Raw genomic sequence first — 20,601 nt, 5'->3', positions numbered from 1 at the left:
AGAAGAAGAAGAAGAAGAAAGAAAAAGAAGAGGAAAGGAAAAAAAGGAATGCAGAAAAGAAAAAGGAAAAGAAAGAGCTGAGTTATGAGGGGCCCGCATGCAGACCATTTCTTTGTTATAGAAACGACAGTAGAGAGTTTTAAATAAAGGAGAGGAGGTGAGGGGAAAATTGCCCACCTTTCACCCAAGAACGTGGCCTAGGCTGTGTTTAATAGGCAAAGCTTTGCACACTTTTATCACAACATCCATAAATTCATAGCAAACCCGTTGAAAATGAAGCATGTCTATTTTATCTCCTCTACGAAGAAATCTGGAGTAAAGCTCTTGTGCAGGGTTTTGCTCACTGAACATACCCTTCCCATATGGGTGACATGTTAAGTAAGATTAAACAAGGTATGGAGAAGCACAAGGCTGTCCTGATGTCCCTACAGGAGAGAAACCAGTAATAACCAAGAAAACTGTCCTCTGCTCCTTTTCAGTAAGGCTGCATGATAACTAATGATCACTATTCGCTTGCTCAATATTCAAATCATAAACCTTCATGATTATTGAGCCAATTTAGGAGGAAAAAATCATTTTAGCTCTTCATTTCATCAACTCCAGAAATATTGGCACCCAATAATTACCCCTATCAATAAAATCTTAGTAGCGGAGGGATAACAACACATGAAATCAATATTTTGAGCTGAAGCATAAGAAGGAAATGATATTGTAAAATAATATTTTCTCTACTATAAACTTTTCTGCAATAATCTGATTTCAAAATGTAAAAATAACAGTCGATGAAGCTGCTCAGTATAGACAGCGATAATACTTCCCACATTCACTTGATAGCTATACAGCCAGGTCTAAACCTCCTGGTAGAGGCATCCATGGGGGAAAAATACCCTAGCACATATTGGAATGTATTATATCAATTATATTCACTAGAGCATCTGGTTAAAACAGCTGCTTGTTTATACACATTCATATAAACATACAGAAAATCATTAATTGCATGTATCTTAGAAATACTAAATCGAACCAAATCAACAATCCACCACAGTATCCAATTACACGCCAGATTAAAATGCACAATTTAATGCACCGATTAATATAAAGGCAGTAAAATTGCTATCAAACATTATTAATGCTAGCTAAGCTCAATTAAAATCTAATCTATTATGCAGCCTTACGTTTCTGTGTTTTCGTTTTTCAGCCCCATGTTGGTTATTCCCACATCTTTAAGAGAAGATGATATGGTTGCTCTCCTGTCTGCAGCTGTTACATGGTAAATGGCATGTGGGTGTTGCTATGGCTCCCTGAAACTTGTTTTATTTAAGCCTGAAAGATCATTAATTCTGCCTTTCATAAATGTGCTATTTTCAGTACATTTAAGGCTGCTCAACACCAGCTGCTCTTTGATTCAGTGTAACTGCTGCTGACGTTCTCCTCTCAATGCTGAGCTGAGAGAGAGGCAGACGAGGGGACAGGAAGGACAGGAGGGGTTTGGGCCAGCAGCAGCACATACACACTACATACTACACAATACAAACACACACACACACAGCAAGCAGGAGCACAGCTGGAACAAGCACTCTGATGCACAGACAGAGGGACATACAAAGAGGCAGAATGAAAAAAGAGACAGACAGACAGACAGACAGACAGAGACAGAGAGGGAGGGAGAGTGGCAGAGAGAGTACCACTTATGGACTACAAGGTCACAGCAGAAGTCCTTAATCTGGGCCATTTATCTGAAAGAACCAGCTACAGATTTCCACCACACTGAAATCATCACCTCAGAGACCAAGCATCAGCTTTTCAGCACCTAAAAACTGGATGACTTTGACAGGGTTTAGACTGCTAGACAGGCAGGACAAGGGTTTCAAAAAGCTATATTTATACAACCTGGCTTTTCCCTTTCCCTGCAGAACACACACACACACACACACACACACGCACACAGAGCAGAACAGGGAGGGCCATGGAGTGTTTGCTGACCTGGATAGCAGTTTGTGAGTGGGGCGTGGTATAAATAGCTTGGTGGAGAGTTTTGCCTGGCTAAAAAAATGATTCTCGCTTAATTAATCATGCAGTACTGTGAACAAAACGCTGGAACCAGGATTCAGAGTGGAAAAGCCAGGCTAAAAACAGGACAACCTGATCAGGACAAGACAAATATTAGCTTGTAGCTAGAACCTGGCAGCAAGTGCGCTATTTCTGTGTAGCATGAATTAAGAGTCCCATAGACATTTACACCCAGTTACAGAGAATGGAGCTGACCATTTGGATCACAAAGCCTTCACCGTGTGCTTTCTCACGAAGGATTCGTTTCTATAGCATTAGATTAATATGAACAGGTGTTTACCTTTGTACAATTTAATAGTTCATTGCTTTTCTCTTAAGCTCCGTGGCAGGAAGCACATCCACAAAGTAAGGAATTATGACCATCTGCTGCGGCTCCTGAAATAAACGTCCTGAAGTAATTGCCCAATTTAGCTTGAATATTTAGTACTGTATTTTATTAGTTAAAAAAAAAAGGCTACACTAATTATATAACAGCTTCAGTGGTGCATCCAGGTTATAAGACACAGGGTGGCAAAGGAGGATTACAGCACATGTAATGTCTATAGAATGTTGTTTTTCCGAATCATTGCATATAACCACAAATATCCTTACTTTTTTGTGCTTGTTGCAACTAAAATGTTTAATTTTGCTACAGCTTTCTTACAAAACAACTTGGCAAAATTGCTAAGCACATGATTTTTTTTTTTGCATTCACATTTACATTTCTGGCATTTGACAGGCTTTTAAACTCCTAGCAGTGAAGATACGTATGGAATTACTTTCTACGATAGCTGCACTCATGTTTGTGCACATGAACTGAAGTGGGCTTTGGCTGAATGTGATACATCTTAGCCCAAATCTGCAGAAAATCTGCATTCATTTTCAATAATTCAAGTTAAATTGTCTTTATTTGTCACATATACATTATTGCAGAGTAAAATTCTTTCTTTGCATATCCATTCCTTGGAAGGTTGGGGTAAGAGCACACAGTCAGCCATGATACGGCACCCCTGGAGCAGAGTAGATTAGGGGCCTTGCTCAAGGGCCCAATGATGGCAGCTTGGTGGTGCTGGGGGTTGAACCCTGAGCTTCCGGTCAATGACCTAGAGCCTTAACCACTTGAGCTACCACCCATCTACAAAGCCTTAACCACTTGAGCTACCACCCATCTAAAGAGCCTTAACCACTTGAGCTACCACCCATCTACAGAGCCTTAACCACTTGAGCTACCACCCATCTACAGAGCCTTAACCACTTGAGCTACCACCCATCTACAGAGCCTTAACCACTTGAGCTAACACCCATCTACAAAGCCTTAACCACTTGAGCTACCACCCATCTACAGAGCCTTAACCACTTGAGCTACCACCCATCTACAGAGCCTTAACCACTTGAGCTACCACCCATCTACAGAGCCTTAACCACTTGAGGTACCACCCATCTACAAAGCCTTAACCACTTGAGCTACCACCCATCTACAAAGCCTTAAACACTTGAGCTAACACCCATCTACAAAGCCTTAACCACTTGAGCTACCACCCATCTAAAGAGCCTTAACCACTTGAGCTACCACCCATCTACAGAGCCTTAACCACTTGAGCTAACACCCATCTACAAAGCCTTAACCACTTGAGCTACCACCCATCTACAAAGCCTTAACCACTTGAGCTACCACCCATCTAAAGAGCCTTAACCACTTGAGCTACCACCCATCTACAGAGCCTTAACCACTTGAGCTAACACCCATCTACAAAGCCTTAACCACTTGAGCTAACACCCATCTAAAGAGCCATAACCACTTGAGCTACCACCCATCTACAAAGCCTTAACCACTTGAGCTACCACCCATCTACAAAGCCTTAAACACTTGAGCTACCACCCATCTAAAGAGCCTTAACCACTTGAGCTAACACCCATCTACAAAGCCTTAACCACTTGAGCTACCACCCATCTAAAGAGCCTTAACCACTTGAGCTACCACCCATCTAAAGAGCCTTTACCACTTGAGCTACCACCCATCTACAGAGCCTTAACCACTTGAGCTAACACCCATCTACAAAGCCTTAACCACTTGAGCTACCACCCATCTACAAAGCCTTAACCACTTGAGCTACCACCCATCTAAAGAGCCTTAACCACTTGAGCTACCACCAAACTACAGAGCCTTAACCACTTGAGCTAACACCCATCTACAAAGCCTTAACCACTTGAGCTACCACCCATCTAAAGAGCCTTAACCACTTGAGCTACCACCCATCTACAAAGCCTTAACCACTTGAGCTACCACCCATCTAAAGAGCCTTAACCACTTGAGCTACCACCCATCTAAAGAGCCTTAACCACTTGAGCTACCACCCATCTAAAGAGCCTTAACTACTTGAGCTACCACCCATCTAAAGAGCCTTAACCACTTGAGCTAACACCCATCTACAGAGCCTTAACCACTTGAGCTAACACCCATCTAAAGAGCCTTAACCACTTGAGCTACCACCCATCTACAGAGCCTTAACCACTTGAGCTACCACCCATCTACAGAGCCTTAACCACTTGAGCTACCACCCATCTACAGAGCCTTAACCACTTGAGCTACCACCCATCTAAAGAGCCTTAACCACTTGAGCTACCACCCATCTACAGAGCCTTAACCACTTGAGCTACCACCCATCTACAGAGCCTTAACCACTTGAGCTACCACCCATCTAAAGAGCCTTAACCACTTGAGCTACCACCCATCTACAGAGCCTTAACCACTTGAGCTACCACCCATCTACAAAGCCTTAACCACTTGAGCTACCACCCATCTAAAGAGCCTTAACCACTTGAGCTACCACCCATCTACAAAGCCTTAACCACTTGAGCTACCACCCATCTACAAAGCCTTAACCACTTGAGCTACCACCCATCTACAAAGCCTTAACCACTTGAGCTACCACCCATCTACAAAGCCTTAACCACTTGAGCTACCACTGCACCAAGCTTCTCTAAAAATCTTGATTTTTCTTTCATTACTGTAATCACAAAATCACACCATTTTTGAGGGACTGATATACACACTCACAATCACAGATGTCTGAACATGTGCAGATTTTTTGTGTACTCAGTATTGACAACTAAAAATACCAAAAAATACCTAAAACTTTGCGTTTAACAAGCACTTTTTTAATGAATAAGGTTGTCCACTCTCAGATTTACTGGGACTCTAAATAAGTGCTGTATTAAAGGCAGGTGTACTTGTGTGATGATGCTACCATGAAGCTTGTTTTACACTGTACGATTTCAGCTGTCTTTCACGTGTGTCACAGATAACTCTTACTTGTCACAACATAGGAGATGATCTCAGCAAAACCTTGTCGGATTTCTATAACAGACCGTGATCTCATGTGATATAGTAAAGATGTCAAATTCTACAAAGGATATCCTCTAATGACAGACGTTAAAAATAAGAATGTGATCCTGGCTTGTGCACAATATAATATAATAAATGGTATAATGGTGAAATGGAGAAAGCATCATTTAGAAGGTAGAGAAGATGACTTTGCAGCTGTTTAAAGCGCAGTAAATCAACGCAGGAACAATCATTTTTCAAAGTGAGCTTGAGGAAATGAAGATATTTTCCTATAGCTTTCTCCAAGTAATTGTATGAGGGGCAAGATATGTAGCCTGATAAAGTTATATTATTTAATGTGAATATTTGTATTTCTATTTATACTTGCTTTTGTTGCTTTGCTATGAGTTTGACGTTATCCTATAACATCCTATAACAAGTTTTGGACAGAACTCAGTGATCAGTGGCTGTCTTTGGTTACCATGGCAATACATATGCTCCAGTCGTCTCCACAACACTTATATACATGCTAAGACTTTAAGGCTCTAAGAAGTCTTGTACACTGAGTGATTGTATAAGGAAATTTGGGCCAGAAATCAGTATCATTAATTTTAGGCACAAGTTATTGAGTAATTTGTTGTGAGGTTAACTTCTACATTCTCTAGCTATGTTAAGATTTCTTCCAAAGAAATAAAAAAAAAAAAAAGTCACAAACTTTTCTCAGTTCCTTACATCTATTTCTTAGATTTTCTAATTCTAAACTGTTTAACTTGAACCAATTCCTTACAACTTAAAACCTAAAATGTTAACATGTGAAAATAAAAGAAAGTAGAGTAAATGCATGCAAATGCATTTTTAAAAAAGTGTGTTCGATAAGTGCTAACAGACGATTTAGGGACTCTGATTCAATCTGATATTAAAAGTCATAGAAACTGGAGTGTTATGAATATTTTCCTCTAGTGCCACACCACTACCAGTGCCTCTGAAAACCCAACTGCGAATCACACCATGGTAATTCTGTGGTTTCCTCATCTGGTGGAAAATGGGTTTTAGTATGGATTTGCTTCTAGACATATATGGTTAGTGCATCATAAGCTGAGAAGCCCAGGCAAATAGCAGTTTTATAACATCCTCTAAAATCCACTGGACCGAATCTGTATCCGCTTCTGTCCACAACCAGGTTCCAGATTTGCAAGCGCCTTTGAACAGCATCAGACTATCAGTGGCAGCATTAATTCACCAAGGCTGAGTCTATATGAGTATCACAGTAGCTCAGAGAGAGAGAGAGAGAGAGAGAGAGCAAGTCACTCAGGTAGAACATGAAGAGAAGAGGCGATGAACACCAGGAAAGGACGAACATTAGGACAGGTAAAGAGGGGAAAGCAGAATGCAGACAAATGCAAGCGGACAGCTGTGGGGCTGGAGGGCAGCGTTGGTGGGGAGGGCGGGCGTGTTTTGTGCTAGTACTAGGAACAGCGGGCAGGGGCACAGTCACCATTACTTACACACAACGTGGCGCAAGAGTGCCAGGGCGGTGGCTGGGTCTCCAGCCTGCTCCAGACGCAGCGACTGCTCTAACAGAGCATCCGCCTCCGCCAGGCAGCGCTTAAAACTGCACCCCTTCCCTGCAATTAACACACCAAGGCCAGGCTGCTGAAAACATGCACGCACACGCACACTGCCTGTGGCACGCCGGCGAGCTCCTGATACACACATAGACCTTGCCACTTTATGCAGAAACAAAAGATGCAAAAGTATCACCAGTAGAGATGCACTCAGGTAGCTGCACAAAGACACAGAAGCATGCACTCGTACTGAAAAACACACCGTGTTAGGGTTTGGACTAGTGAACGAATCAAGAGCTGTTTTATTATTAATATATTTAAAGCATTGCTTCAGTCTCTTGATGATCCTGTTGTGCTGCTAGGTCAGATTAACTCCTGCTGTTCACACAGCTAGAGGTCAGGGGAACGTACGTGCGGACAAACGGTCAGTTCAGGTGTTCACCTGTCTTCCTGCTCCTTTCCGTTTATTTACTACCTCTTCCAACCTAGCTGTCAAGACCCCAGCTACTGAACCCAGAGAGAGGAAGTAAAAAGAGCAAGGGCAGAAATTCACACCCAAACACAACCAACAACATAATTATTGGCACCCTTCAGGAGAATAGTGGCAGCATTGCAGCTTCACAGCTCCAGGGTTCGAACCTGAGCTCGACTGAGTTTCCTGTCTGTGTAGAGTTTCTGTGTATGTGCTAGCTGTGTCAATGTGGGTTTCTTAAAGATGCTGGTAAGTGGACAAGGATAAAACTATTACTAAAAATGGATGAATGAATTACAGATACACTTAACAGTATTGTGTAGAGAGAGTTAAATAGACCATATTTAACTCTCTGTGAAATGCAGTGTAACTTCATTACTAAATATTATTAATTCAATACTTGTTGAACTTGCCTGTTTCCTGCCAAATGGTTAAGACTTGGTTCTACATTGATCTTTCAGTATGATTCCAAACATAATTAAACAAGGAGACAAAATAAGTGTTTCTGCTCCGGTCATGTGAGTCTCTACATTTGAACCTTCAGGGTCAAAAACTCTGAAATGTCTGAAATGAAGTGGTCAGTCCACACACACAGCTTAAAGCGGAGGAGTACAAGAGGATTGCTGCTTTTATTCTCCCTTCATCAAATATTAAGTGTAAAGGTGAAAACCAGTGTGTTGCAACAATATGTACTACTTAAGGCAACTCAAATTTGTTAAAAAAAAAAAAAAATATATATATATATATTGTGTTATACTTTATTCAAATTTTGTGTAAGTCTCCATACATATATAAAATGCTTTTGTTAATTTGCTTGCTAGCATGAATGGTGCCAATAATTTGAAAGTTGACCACACAAGTACGCCCCCCCCCATTGGTTTGTCTGGGAACAGTCTCTGATAACAATAGTATCATGTAGCTGGCAGGATGCCTGCCCTGTGTGGTATTTACCCTGGTGTTGGAGTTCATCCAGGTCCATAAACTTGCTGGGTTTGGGATTGAAGCCCATGGCTGCCTCTCTCTCCTTTTCCTTCTTTCTCTGAAGCTCTTGTTGCCTTGCTCTGCGTGCCACCTCCTCCTGCAGCTCGTCGAGTTCACTGCGGCCCTCACCTGTACATTCGCATACACACACATGTACACATGAATGAATAAATACTCTGATTTCTAATCACTTAGCAGTAGCTTCAATAGACAGTGAATGCATTTGCTCAAGCTCACCCAGATTTACAGGGCTGCTGCTCCAGCTGGGTGATTGCACGTCTTGCAAGATGGCACTGCTGCTCTTGGATTTTGGCACCGTTCGCCAGGATGGCCCTGACGTCATCTGCCGTTTACTGCTGGCCTCCCTGAGGTGAGAACAAGTGGGTATCCAGGAGTGAAACAAATGATGACCACAGTCTGACACTTTAGTGCATGTGAATAGACATCAATATTGTTCTGCATTCAGCCGTATGAGCCCTGTCACATTTACATTTACAATACAAAGCCAGCTTAGTTTTCTGTCTGGACTTTCAAGGAGTTGTTCATATCACCATAGCAACCATAACAAAACAGTGTGAATAATGACAGAGTTCTTGTTTCTTTTACTACCAAATGAATAAAGTAAATGTCCACCACGTCCAACGACAACATAAAAGACATGACCAAGTTTTGTTTCAGAATTGTGAAATCAGAAAGTGTTAAGAATTTTGTTTATTTAAAGCTGTGCACAATAAGAACAGTGCAATCATTTCCAACATTAGGGCACTGTAGCAAAGAAGAGAGAAATTAACAGCTACAGAGTTGTGAACTGTTCCCACATCTGAGATCCAAGATAATTACCTGGCAAGCTTTCTAATTATTAATGAATATCAGAAGTGTGGCTAAACATCAGCTTATTTGATGTCGTTGTACTGAAGTGCTGAAAAGCTCTAAAGTAACATGACTGTAATACCTGGGTACACTGGTGCTGAGGTTCTCATTGAGAGGCATGTCCATGCTGATGGGGCTGCTGCTGTTTCTCTCACTGCTCTCATAGCCACTTTCCATCCTCTGGATTAACCTCGGTGGCTGAGCCATGCCGCGCGGACCAGCCGGGACCGGAAGGTGCCCCATTTCTACATTAGACCCGCCCCCCACTATTTCTACGGGTTGCATCTCTGTGGAGTCTATGACATCTTCTCCCATCCCAGGAAAGGATTCATTAGGCATCGGTGGGACGGAATCCTCAGGGAGTGGGCTCGAGCCTAGCCGTTGCCTATCACGGCTGAAGATGCTGTCAATGTTCAGCGCTTCTCTCCTCGGCCTCCAGCATGGCCTGTAACGTCCCCCGCTGGAGCTGGACTTGGACTCACTGCTGGTGCTCTCATCCTCCCAGTCCCTGGCATGTGGCCCGGCTTCGGATCCGCCGGCGCCTGAGCCCACTTTTTTATAATCAGGCAGTCGTCCTACAGAGGATGGCCGCGGTGGGGACTGAGGAGCTGCCTTTTCTTTCAGGACGTCACCTAGACAAAGAATGTATTCTTTTCAGGTCAAAATGATTCATTATTAAAAGAGACACATTTTCATGTAGTTGTAATTATGTTATTATGTTCAGCTGATTTTAACCTGCAAGAAATAAAATGAATGAAATGATTTCCATGTGAAACAAAACTGCAATCTCTCTAACACTCCTAGCACTTACTGCTCCTGTCAGTTGGATTCACAAGCAGCTGAATGGGCTGTGTTTATATTTCTATAAACTGTGTAAAGATATATTGGGTATTTTACAGCTGGAATGCCATAAAATCAAAATAGATGGCTCGAGTAAATGGGCCTGCCATTGCTAAATAAACAGAACATGAGGGTTAAGAGTATGAGGTAATGTGGTTAGTGAGTGTGTGTGTGTGTGTGTGTGTGTGTGCATGTGCGTGCAGGATAAAGAGATCATATTGTTACCTGCAGAGTCCATGCTGTTCTGTGAGCCGCTGCTGTCCTGATTGCACACCACAGTTCCCTGAGAATCTGAGGAAAAATGGGAGGCCATGGACTCGTGGTGTGAGCGTGAGTGCTTATAACTGTAACTGTCTGTGGAAGAGTCTGTGCGTGTGTCGCTGGAGATGGACGGCTCCCTCCCTGAAGATACAACAACCACAAGGACACTGATTTCAAAAGCAGGGCTGAGGGATATGGCAAATACCATCCTGTCACTTTCATTTTCAGGATGCATTATCTGTCTCACAATATTTAGGTTTGCTTAGATGGTAAAGCACTTTATTTTTATAAATGATATCAGTATCATTCAACAAAAACTGCCACCGAATAATTGCTTTATTGGGTAACTGAAAGAATGAGCAGTGACACGTGATCCTAATAAAGTGGCCACCGAGTGTTTAAGCACATGCAACTGGACTTATGATTAAATATTCAGAAAATATTTGGAGCTATTCATGCTAGCTGAATAAACCTGAGGTACATTAAGCATGAGCCACAGTTATAATTGCATGAACATAAAACATTTTCAAACGTTTCCTTTACTCTCTCCTTTATGCATTTCCCTATCTTCACTCTTTCTTTCTCCTACCGGAGTCTTCGCTGTCGTAGCCGGCCTTGCTGCAGTGATGAAGCTCCAGCTGAGCAGCAGGCACGTCCTGTGATGCCACAGGCGTCCCACGGGGGTCAGCATAGAGCAGCAGCAGGGGCTGGTAATGCCCCTTTATACACCGCGCAACCACGTCTTTCCACTTAGGTCCAATCTGTAAAGGTCAAACACACACACACACCACCATAACATTTCCTTCATGAGTGAAAGAACCAAGATGCTTCTTTAAGTATTAGCTGTTACCTCTTTGACGTGTGCGTCATCGAAGTACATCCATTTGCGTATCTTGGTTTGGAAGAAAAACGTGGAGTAATGCTTGCCGTAGTAACACACCATGCCCACCAGGTAGAGCTCCGAGTGCTTGGCCCGGTCATCCGTCACTCGGTAGAACAGCTATGGAGCACAGAATGAGTGAGAAGCCTGGCTGCAAGAGCCAGCGGAGCAGTCGACTTAAGTGGACGGTTTAGCATTAGGACGTATAGAGCCACCCACAGAACTGCGGAGAAAGACTAAATCATTACGGGGATACTGAGTCATCAGCACTGTGGGAGGGCGTCCTGACTTATTCGCTTCACAGTGATGGTTTAATGAATACATTTCACACAACAATACAGCCATAAAAGTTGCATGATTGAAGTTGGCGGTGGGGATATCTACAGGGCTAAGGATTCGATTGGGTTCCAATTCAGTGTTCTATGAAGCCATAATAAATCGATATTTTCTGCATTTCAACGCTGATTTTTTTTTAATTTTTTTTTTTTAGCCTACATAATGATTTGTTTCCAGTATCATGATTTACTGCTTTAAAGAGATCTTTTATCTGTCATGGAAAAGAAAAAGAAAAAACTAGTCTTACTGTATTTCCTTTAGGGAGAATGAACTTCAGTAACTGAATGATTCGTAATGTTCACATATAAACGTCGGGGGTTTTGTTTTGGTGTAATTTTACATTTGTTAATCAAAGACAACAAGACACTGAGAGATTGTTATTGGATTATAACTTTTTTTGGGGGGGGGGTGCTAGTTATTTTAATTTGACTTATTACTTTAATATGACATATTACTTAGATTTTTATAAGGATGATTTTCATTAAAAGTAAGCCAATAGTTACATTCATTTTTAACGAGCTACTCAACGGGTGCCAATAATTTCGGTGTGATTCATTTTCATGTGTGGGAGAGAAAAGTCCACGCCGACTCATATGTCGATGGTCCAATATTCTACTGCTAGTCATTTCCTAAACCATTTTGCTTTAACGAATGTTATACAGAAACAAATTCATATCATTTGGCACGAGTTTTGAATATTTTAAAAATATTACAAAAAATAGAATACATAAAACCTTCCTGAAGTTAAAATTCTTGTGGGTAGATGGACACAAACTAATGTGAAGCATTGCAGATATTTTATAGCACAATTAATATTATATTACTGGAATATGATACCATGTTATTTCAAATGATTAACTAAATGATGCTGATATTTTTTCAGTCCCAAATTGAAGTCTAGTGTGTGTGTAAAGCATCTTGCAAAGTAAACAACATCAACTCTTCAGTGTCCACTGCAGTAAAAGCATCATTGGGCTTTACATATGTAAGCTGAGTGGATGATAGGTGTGTATGTGTGTGTGTGTGTGTGTGTGTGTCTTACATCCCCCAGACGCAAGCATGTGCCGAGGCTGTGGATGACGTCCTCAGCCAGGTCCGAGTGGTCCGAGTCCCACACCAGACCGATGCTAATGATCTCTGGAGAATTCATCAGAACACGGCGAATGCGCAACATTTCTCCACAGTTACTCTGAGAAACAGACACAGGAGAGCTACTGTTTTACTGTGAGTCAGAGACAAAAACCGCGTCAGTCGGCTCTGTTGTGGACCTGTGTGCTTCGACGAGTGAGAAAAGGAGAAAAGAGATAGTCCTTGGAAAATAGCTACAAGTTCCAGAGAGGCCTTATGTTCAGCACCCAATGTTCTAGCAGTTTTCTTTGAGTCATTGCCCACCACTGAGCCGCTTGGCAGTGGAAATGCGGAAACAGGAGGAGAAAACCCTGGCGATCAGTGGCATGGCCAGCCTGACCCGTGCCCACCCCAGCTCTGCTTTTGTGCAGTCAAGAGGGAGAAAAGCCAGCAGGCTGGGACCAGGCTGGCACAAGACCAGGGTAGGATAGGGATTAAAACAAAGAGCACATTTCTCAGAAGTGGCCACAGAGCATCTCATGCCTCTCTCTCTCTCTCTCTCACACACACACCACCAACTGACTAATAAGCTGCAGCAGTAGGACAAACACAAACACCCTGCGTCCCATCAGCCAGCAGTCTTGCTGTGTGTTCTTAAGCTTGTCAAGCTGAGTGCCAGAGATCCACAAAAACACAGTCTTCAGTTTCAATTCCTCACCACATCTCAGTTCAGCCAACTCAGCGGATCAATCCAGGACATGAGTACAAGCAGTAATTATAAGTGAAATTGGGCTGAATTCTGATCTCCTGATCCATATTAATCCAGCTGAGATTAGTGTCAAGGCAGATAGTGAACGAGTCCTAACCAGAGATCCTGCTCTAATTTTACTTCCATGTCGTGTCTGAAACATGCTGTCACGCTCGTGCACTAGAAAGAGAAAGAGTACAATGTGACTTAAGCTTGAGTCGATAACATGGGCAATATGCTCTCTTAGAACCTGATACACTGTTGTATTTTGGGTATCATCAGGTGCCTGTGCTTTCACACACCAGTGCATGGTTTATATGTAATCCCATGTGAAGTAGCTGAAAGGTGATGGAACGTGACTGCTATTAAGAAGTGCTGAGGAGAAAAAAAAAGCTAAGTGACATTACATGAGCTTTGTTACTTCACTCTCTAATCAGGAAGGTTGAAGCTGTGGGACAAGTGAGAGAAACAAAAATGGTGGTGCTGGTGAAAAGATTTGTGTGTGTGTGTGTGTGCTCACCGGGCAGTTACGCAGGTCTCCCATGGTGCTAGCGTTGCGCAGAAGTTCCCCAAACATGTCCGGGGTCGGCTTCTCCCTGCACTCAAGCATTCGCACGGCCTGGTTACTGCAGCAGAGGAGCAAACACACAAACATGTCCTCAAGCACCAGATATACACTTGCACAAAATCACTGCATCTGGGCAACAACAGGCAAAACATTCTAATATATCTCTGTGTACTAAGAAACCCTGTTTATTTAAACAATCACATATTGTACTCTATATTTGTAAAATGGCTTCATTTAAAGCTTTTTGTTAAATTAAGCTCCGATTTCGGTGAAATTTTTACATTTTCAGCAGGGAAATGTGTGGTTAGCTGTTACCCATGGAACAGAAATGCCACAAAAATGGTTTTGGTGTAACAACCAGAATAAATCCTATTTTAGTCAAATGTTGGAAAGATTTGGAACCATGTTTATAAGACTTTCTTTGCCTTGTCATCTAAGCAGATGTTTCTCATGGGAAAACTTTATCCTAAAACCTTCACTGTTAGCGTGTGAAAAGTGCAGTTCGATCTTGCTTCATGTAGTCATGCATTTTATTCATTTACTGAGCATGTGAATTTTAGTAAGTTTGGAGTAAACAGGTTTTCCATTCCTTTCTTAGTACTGCGGAATATGTTGAATTTTTTTCTCTGAAGTAATTGCTGTTATGTTACACTGATAGTGTCATAATTGGGGTATGATCGAGCATCAGAAGAGGAGGTGGGGAGAAAAAATCCTCTCAGTTAAACACAAACCTTAGTGAGCTAACTTTAAACTCTTTAAACATCCATCCATCCATCCATTCTCTACACCGCTTATCTTACTGGGTCACAAGGAACCTGGCGTCTATCCCAGGAGTGCTCTCCTGTGTCTGTTTCTCAACTCAGGGCAAACCCTAGACAGGATGCCAGTCTATCACAAGGCAGATTCGTACACACACTCACACACACATTCACACACTACGGACAATTTTAGAGATGCCAATCAGCCCACAAAGCATGTTTTTGGACTGGGGCAGGAAATCAGAGAACCTGGCAAAAACCCCAAATGCAAAGGAAGAACATGCAAACTCCACACACTTCTATCAGAGGCATGTGAGGAAACATGACCAAATAAAAATGTAACACGATATTTTGTGTTAAACCAGAGATTTAACACTCCAGTTTTAGGCAGCAGTACTAATCTACTACGTCTGTCACTGACCACTGCACAGCCGTATGCTCAAATGAGAAGAGAACCCCCTTATTACTGAATAAATCGCCCTGAAAACACTGACACCTCGCAAACACCAATCACAGTTACATTAAATGTATCTGATAAAAGTGTCAAAGTTGTCTATATAAAGTCCTCTCAAAGCACCTACTAGTTTTCAACAAATCAGTATTCACTTGGAGGCACGAGAGGCAAATGGAGCTGTGCTTCATCTAGTATCCATCACTGCATTAACTGCTATAGGAAGAAACTGTGTTTTAGCAGCTAATATTTCCCAAAGCTTACTTCACTGTTTCAGAAGCATATCTCCTGCACTGCACTGACTGTCAGCATGTCCTGATGATGGGGGGAAATGTGCCGAGACAGACCCCCAAGGGCTCGACAACATCTACACGGACGAATACAGAGCCAAACAGCCACACACACACTGGATCCAATCAAATCAATCAGACTGGAGCTCTTTCAGAGCGACTTTACCGATTGTCCTATTGTGCTGGTTCTTATGGAAGAATGTCAATTAACCCTGAAAATGAAAGGTGCCACTGCTGTAGCAGCCTTCAGATGTTGGCTGATCAGGCATAAACATATACATTATATCTCCTGCACTGAAATATTCATTAAAATGCTCATTTGTATGCAGTGGCATTATAGAGAAGAAATCTGAGGATTATGAGAAATCACAGAGTGAGACGTGGTGACATTCAGGAATTATTTATTAATCACGACAGAAAAAGAAAAGAAAATTGCTCATCTATTCAGTTGTCTCAAACTCCACATGTACAAGCACATAGTAATCTTCTTTAAATAGCTTCATCCTTTGGGATGTTCCAGAAACCATTTAAGGATGAAAAAGCAGCACTTTCTATCTTCCACTATGTGACGTGGTGGAAATTGGAACTGATTTAAGTCCATTTTTGTGAAGGTGACAAATAATGTTCACCATTTCCTCTGCTGCTTCTCACCTCACTCAGCACTTCTGCACATTCTAGACAGCACGATTTAACAGTCCCATCAGTTGTACTGCTGAAATATCTGACCTTTCTTTCCCGCGTTTCTTCTATTAGTTATTTAGTATGACAATTTTGACTGCGCTTACCAGTTTTTGCTAACCTTGCAGTTTCCTGTAAATTTCACGGAACATTGTGTCCATTGTGCAAACCTACATTTTTCCTTTAACCAAGAAACTGAATTATTAATGTGTGTGTCTCTCAGATGAATGTATTGTATAAATCATTGCAAGTAGGACTGTTCAAACTTTCCGTTTAGACCATGCCCAGTTCATGTTTAAACCCAAATACAAATAAACATTGTGCTTTGATTATGGTACCTTATATAGAACATCCTGTATATATGTTCCATACAGTCCCTTTCGAAAGTATTGGAACAAAAAGACCCGTTCTTTTGTTTGTGTTGCGCGATGCTGAATGCGATCGGATGATGAGATAAGAGTTTCAACTTTAATTCCATGATATTTGCATCTAGATGTCTTTAAAAACTTTAAGAACATGGTACCTTCTGTTCGAACCCACCCATTTTTCACACGATCAAAAGTATTGGAACACACGACTGACAGGTGTTACTTGTTGCCCAGACATACTCTCTTAAATTTTGTTGTTTAAACACTAAATCTGAGTCCTGAGCTTCACAAAAATTATGCTCAGTAACACCACAAAAACATGACCTCCATACAGCAGGGGTGAAAAAAAGCCTTTACATTTTATACACATAAATTACAGTACAGTGATTTTTTTTCTTAACATATCCCAGGGTTGGATATTGGGGTCAATTATTTTTTTCAATTCAATTCAATTTATTTATATAACACTTTTAACAATGGACATTGTTTCAAAGCAGCTTTACAAATGAACAGAAACATAGAAACAATTATAAAGTTAAGTTACTATTTATCCCTAACAATTATCCCTAATAAGCAAGGCTGAGATGATAGCGGCAAGGAAAAACTCCCTGAGATAACACGAGGAAGAAACCTTGAGATCCAGACTCAGAAGGGAACCCATCCTTATCTGGGTGACACTGTAAATGTAAATGATGTCATTTCTTCAACAGTATATTCACGTGGAATTGTGCAAGAGCTCCTGAGGAACTAACAAGTCAGTGTAGTTTCTGAGCTCTGAGTTATTATTGACATGATACAGCATCCCCGGAGCAGAGAGGGTTAAAGGCCTTGCTCAGGGACCCAAGATTGGCAGCTTTGGCAGTGCTGTGGCTTGAACCCCAACCTTCTGATCAACAACCCAGAGCCTTAACCACTTGGCATACAACTGCCCAAGGTATCTCAATCCACTGTTTGAAGAAGACTTCAACAGCAGAAATACAGAGGTCATACCACAAGATCCAAACCACACTTCAGCAAATAATCAGAAAGCCAGATTGCAATTCACAAAAGTTCTGAAACCAAAGCTAACCTCTATCACAGTGTGGAGAAACAAATGATCTGCTCATGAACCAAAACATGCAGGATCATGGGTCAAGCATGGTGGCGGTGGTGTCATGGCTTGGGATTGCATGGCTGCTTCTGAAACAGAAACTAATCTTTACTGATGATGTAACTCATGATGGTGGCAGCAGAATGAATTCAGAAGTCCACAAAAAAACATTGTCTGCCAATTTACAGACAAATGCATTTAATTTAATTGGGAGCAACTTCATCAAGCAGAAAGACAATGACCCCAAACACACTGCCAACACTACCAAGGACTTCATCAGATAAAAATGTGGAAGGTATTAGACTGGCCGATCAATCACCAGACCTTAACCTAACCGAGCAGCATTTTACCTCCTGAAGAGGAGACTGAAGGGAGAAACCCCCTAAAACAAACACAGACTGAAAGAACCTGTAAAAGCATCACAAAAGAAGAATGCAACAGTCTCGTGATCTCAGACAATTGCCAGCTTGACGCAGTTAACGCAAGCGAGGGCAATGCCACCAAATTTTAAGTGTTAGTTATTTAAAGACTTTCCATTCTTTATTTTGTTTACCTAAAAATTGGGTGGTCTACCACAAAAGATGCCATGCTGTAAGTTTTTCAACACATCCAGATGTAAATATCAGGAAATGAAAAATGAAATTCTGATCAGATGTCTCTTTTGATCTCAAACTAAGATGCCTTCAGTGTACAGGAAATACAAATGACTTGGCCTTGTTGTTCCAATACTTTTGTCATCTGTCGGTTGATCTCATATCCATCTGGGAATATCCATAGGAGTCCATTAAGAGGATGAGAGATACTTGTTGGATTTTAACTTAACCTTTTTGGGGTGCTAGTAATTTTGATATAAATAATAATAATGCTTACATTCTTATGTGAATGATTTTCACTAACAGTAAGCCAGTCGTTCCATTCATTTTTGCCCATGCACACAGTGGGTGCCAATAATTTTGGTGTCCGTGTGCATGTGACAGATAGATAGATAGAGATAGAGAGAGAGAGAGAGAGAGAGAGAGAGAGAGAGAGAGAGAGATCTGAGCCTGCTGTGTGATAAGCACAGGCAGGTTGACTGGGAATGTGCATCCAGCACACAGGAACACTCTGTACTTTTTCTGCTACACTGTGATGCAGGCAGCCACACACTCTACTGCAGTGTGTGTGTGTGTGTGTGTGTGTGCGTGTGTGTGTGTGTGTGTGTGTGTGTGTGTGTGTGTGCGTGTGTGGGACAGACACAGTGAGCGAGTGTAGTCAGAGACAGGTAAGGGTATGTATGAGCGTGAACTGGGATGTTTATGAGCGTGCATCAAGTCATACTAAAAGCTCAGCAGACATCTGCTACCTCTCGTGTCCGCCAAGCTCGGTGGACTAAATTAAATCGATTTCGCTGCTGCCCTACCCTACTATGGAGGTCAAAGCGTGCTGCTCCTAAAACAAAAAGGCTTTCGTTCGCCTCTCTTCATAGATCATTTACTGCTTTTCATTTGATTGAAATGTTTGACCTTCTGTCACATGACACAGCAGTCCACCTGGACAAATGTAGGGAGTGATTTCATCTGCATTCCACTGTCGTTTCTAACACGCGGCACTGAGAGGTTACACGCTAGCAGGAGAGAGAGGACACACAGAGAATACTCAAGGGACAGCCCTCAGTCACGACTACATGACAAAAAGATGGAGTCTCTTCCTGATATGATATAAGATAGGATAACGGCGGTCAGGCACTTGCAGAGGATTAGTGTGCATGTCTAATCTAAACACTTTCTCAGGACTCAAGATGAAATGGTCGTCTTCACTACAAATAAAACAGCCACAAATCCTCTTTGAGTAGGAAATAAACATAAACCAAATGTAAAGTAATCGCACTTTAAATTCTGGTTACTCATAAAAATGTAAGTTACCACTCTGACAGACTTTAGTAAGTATTTTAGTGACAGAAAAAAATCTCAGTTTTATTTAACATTTGAATAATTTCCAGAATTTAGTGACTAGATGTCGCAGCAACATCCTATGGGTTTTCCCTGAACGCCTAATAAATTATAATCTCTCTAAAACCTCAGCAGATATAACTAGCAAAAAAATAGAACACGTCTTATAGATTCTGTCAAAAACTGGGGTTCAGTTTCACTTCCCAAACATCAGGATCTGTGATATCTGTGATCTCCTGAACGCTGTACACGTGTGTGAATGCATTGCAAGAATCATTTTTGCAATAAATACCTCTCTCATACATCTCATCGTTCTGTTTTTTTCTTTCCTCAGACACATATTAGATCATACGGAGCGATCTGCTGAGCAGTTTGTGACTACAACCTGACTCCAGTAATCCACAGTGCAAAAGTATTTTTGGGTGTAATGATCATATCTATAATCTTCCATATGGAATATGTCACCTAATTGCCCAAAGAAATTAACGCTGATTAATGGCGGCAATCACAGCAAAGCAGACTGTGCTCTGAGACAATATCAAGATGAGGAACTACAGCATCTTTCTGCAATACAAGTATGCTGATAAAACATTTTAAACTCACAACTCAGCACGGGAAGTTCATTGTTAGCGGTACACTAATTAACCTGCGCAGGATGATGCAGGCTAGGAGAAAGCATATAATATAAAAGCTATGTATCAGATAATATCTTAATAAAAATAAGAGGATAATACCGCTAAGTGAAATCTGTTTATTGGTGTGTGTGCTGTGACATAAGGTGCGTTTATGTCAGAGAGTTCAGGAAAGGTGGATGTTGGAATTCCGCTCCACTCCGATTTTCCGTGTCGCAGTCCAGGTTTTGGTGAATTCCCAGTACAACACATTGCAGCATTACAGCTGTACAGAAGTGCTTTTCCAAGGTAAAACAAAACCCGCTCTTCTCCACTGCAGTCCAGCTCGATGCCAGGTATATAACCTAGCTTGTTAATGCACTCCATTTAAAATCAATTCAAACTGACATTATAAAGAATGAGCCTTGTAGCCTTAGCATGTGAACATGCACAAAGTATAGAAA

At 41.6% G+C, this 20,601-nt stretch overlaps 1 protein-coding gene across 12 annotated transcripts in view; it reads right to left on the bottom strand.

The window, feature by feature from the left end:
* Positions 1 to 20,601, bottom strand: part of usp54b (ubiquitin specific peptidase 54b) — a 114,114-nt gene that overhangs the window by 10,653 nt on the left and 82,860 nt on the right. For 7 of the 12 annotated variants that reach the window (XM_058406550.1, XM_058406557.1, XM_058406553.1 and 4 more), the window contains 9 exons: positions 13,916 to 14,032; positions 12,622 to 12,768; positions 11,214 to 11,363; positions 10,953 to 11,124; positions 10,328 to 10,504; positions 9,345 to 9,894; positions 8,630 to 8,757; positions 8,363 to 8,521; positions 6,880 to 6,999 (listed from right to left, as the gene is read on the bottom strand). In XM_058406550.1, coding sequence (XP_058262533.1) covers positions 6,880 to 6,999; positions 8,363 to 8,521; positions 8,630 to 8,757; positions 9,345 to 9,894; positions 10,328 to 10,504; positions 10,953 to 11,124; positions 11,214 to 11,363; positions 12,622 to 12,768; positions 13,916 to 14,032 — 1,720 coding nt within the window. The remainder of the gene's footprint in view (positions 1 to 6,879; positions 7,000 to 8,362; positions 8,522 to 8,629; positions 8,758 to 9,344; positions 9,895 to 10,327; positions 10,505 to 10,952; positions 11,125 to 11,213; positions 11,364 to 12,621; positions 12,769 to 13,915; positions 14,033 to 20,601) is intronic. The other 5 variants (XM_058406556.1, XM_058406558.1, XM_058406554.1 and 2 more) reach the window with 4 other exon arrangements.

Source organism: Hemibagrus wyckioides, linkage group LG13, assembly GCF_019097595.1.
Source record: "Hemibagrus wyckioides isolate EC202008001 linkage group LG13, SWU_Hwy_1.0, whole genome shotgun sequence".
In the NCBI taxonomy this organism is placed as follows: domain Eukaryota; kingdom Metazoa; phylum Chordata; class Actinopteri; order Siluriformes; family Bagridae; genus Hemibagrus; species Hemibagrus wyckioides.
This window is presented reverse-complemented; position numbering and strand designations above follow the sequence as displayed.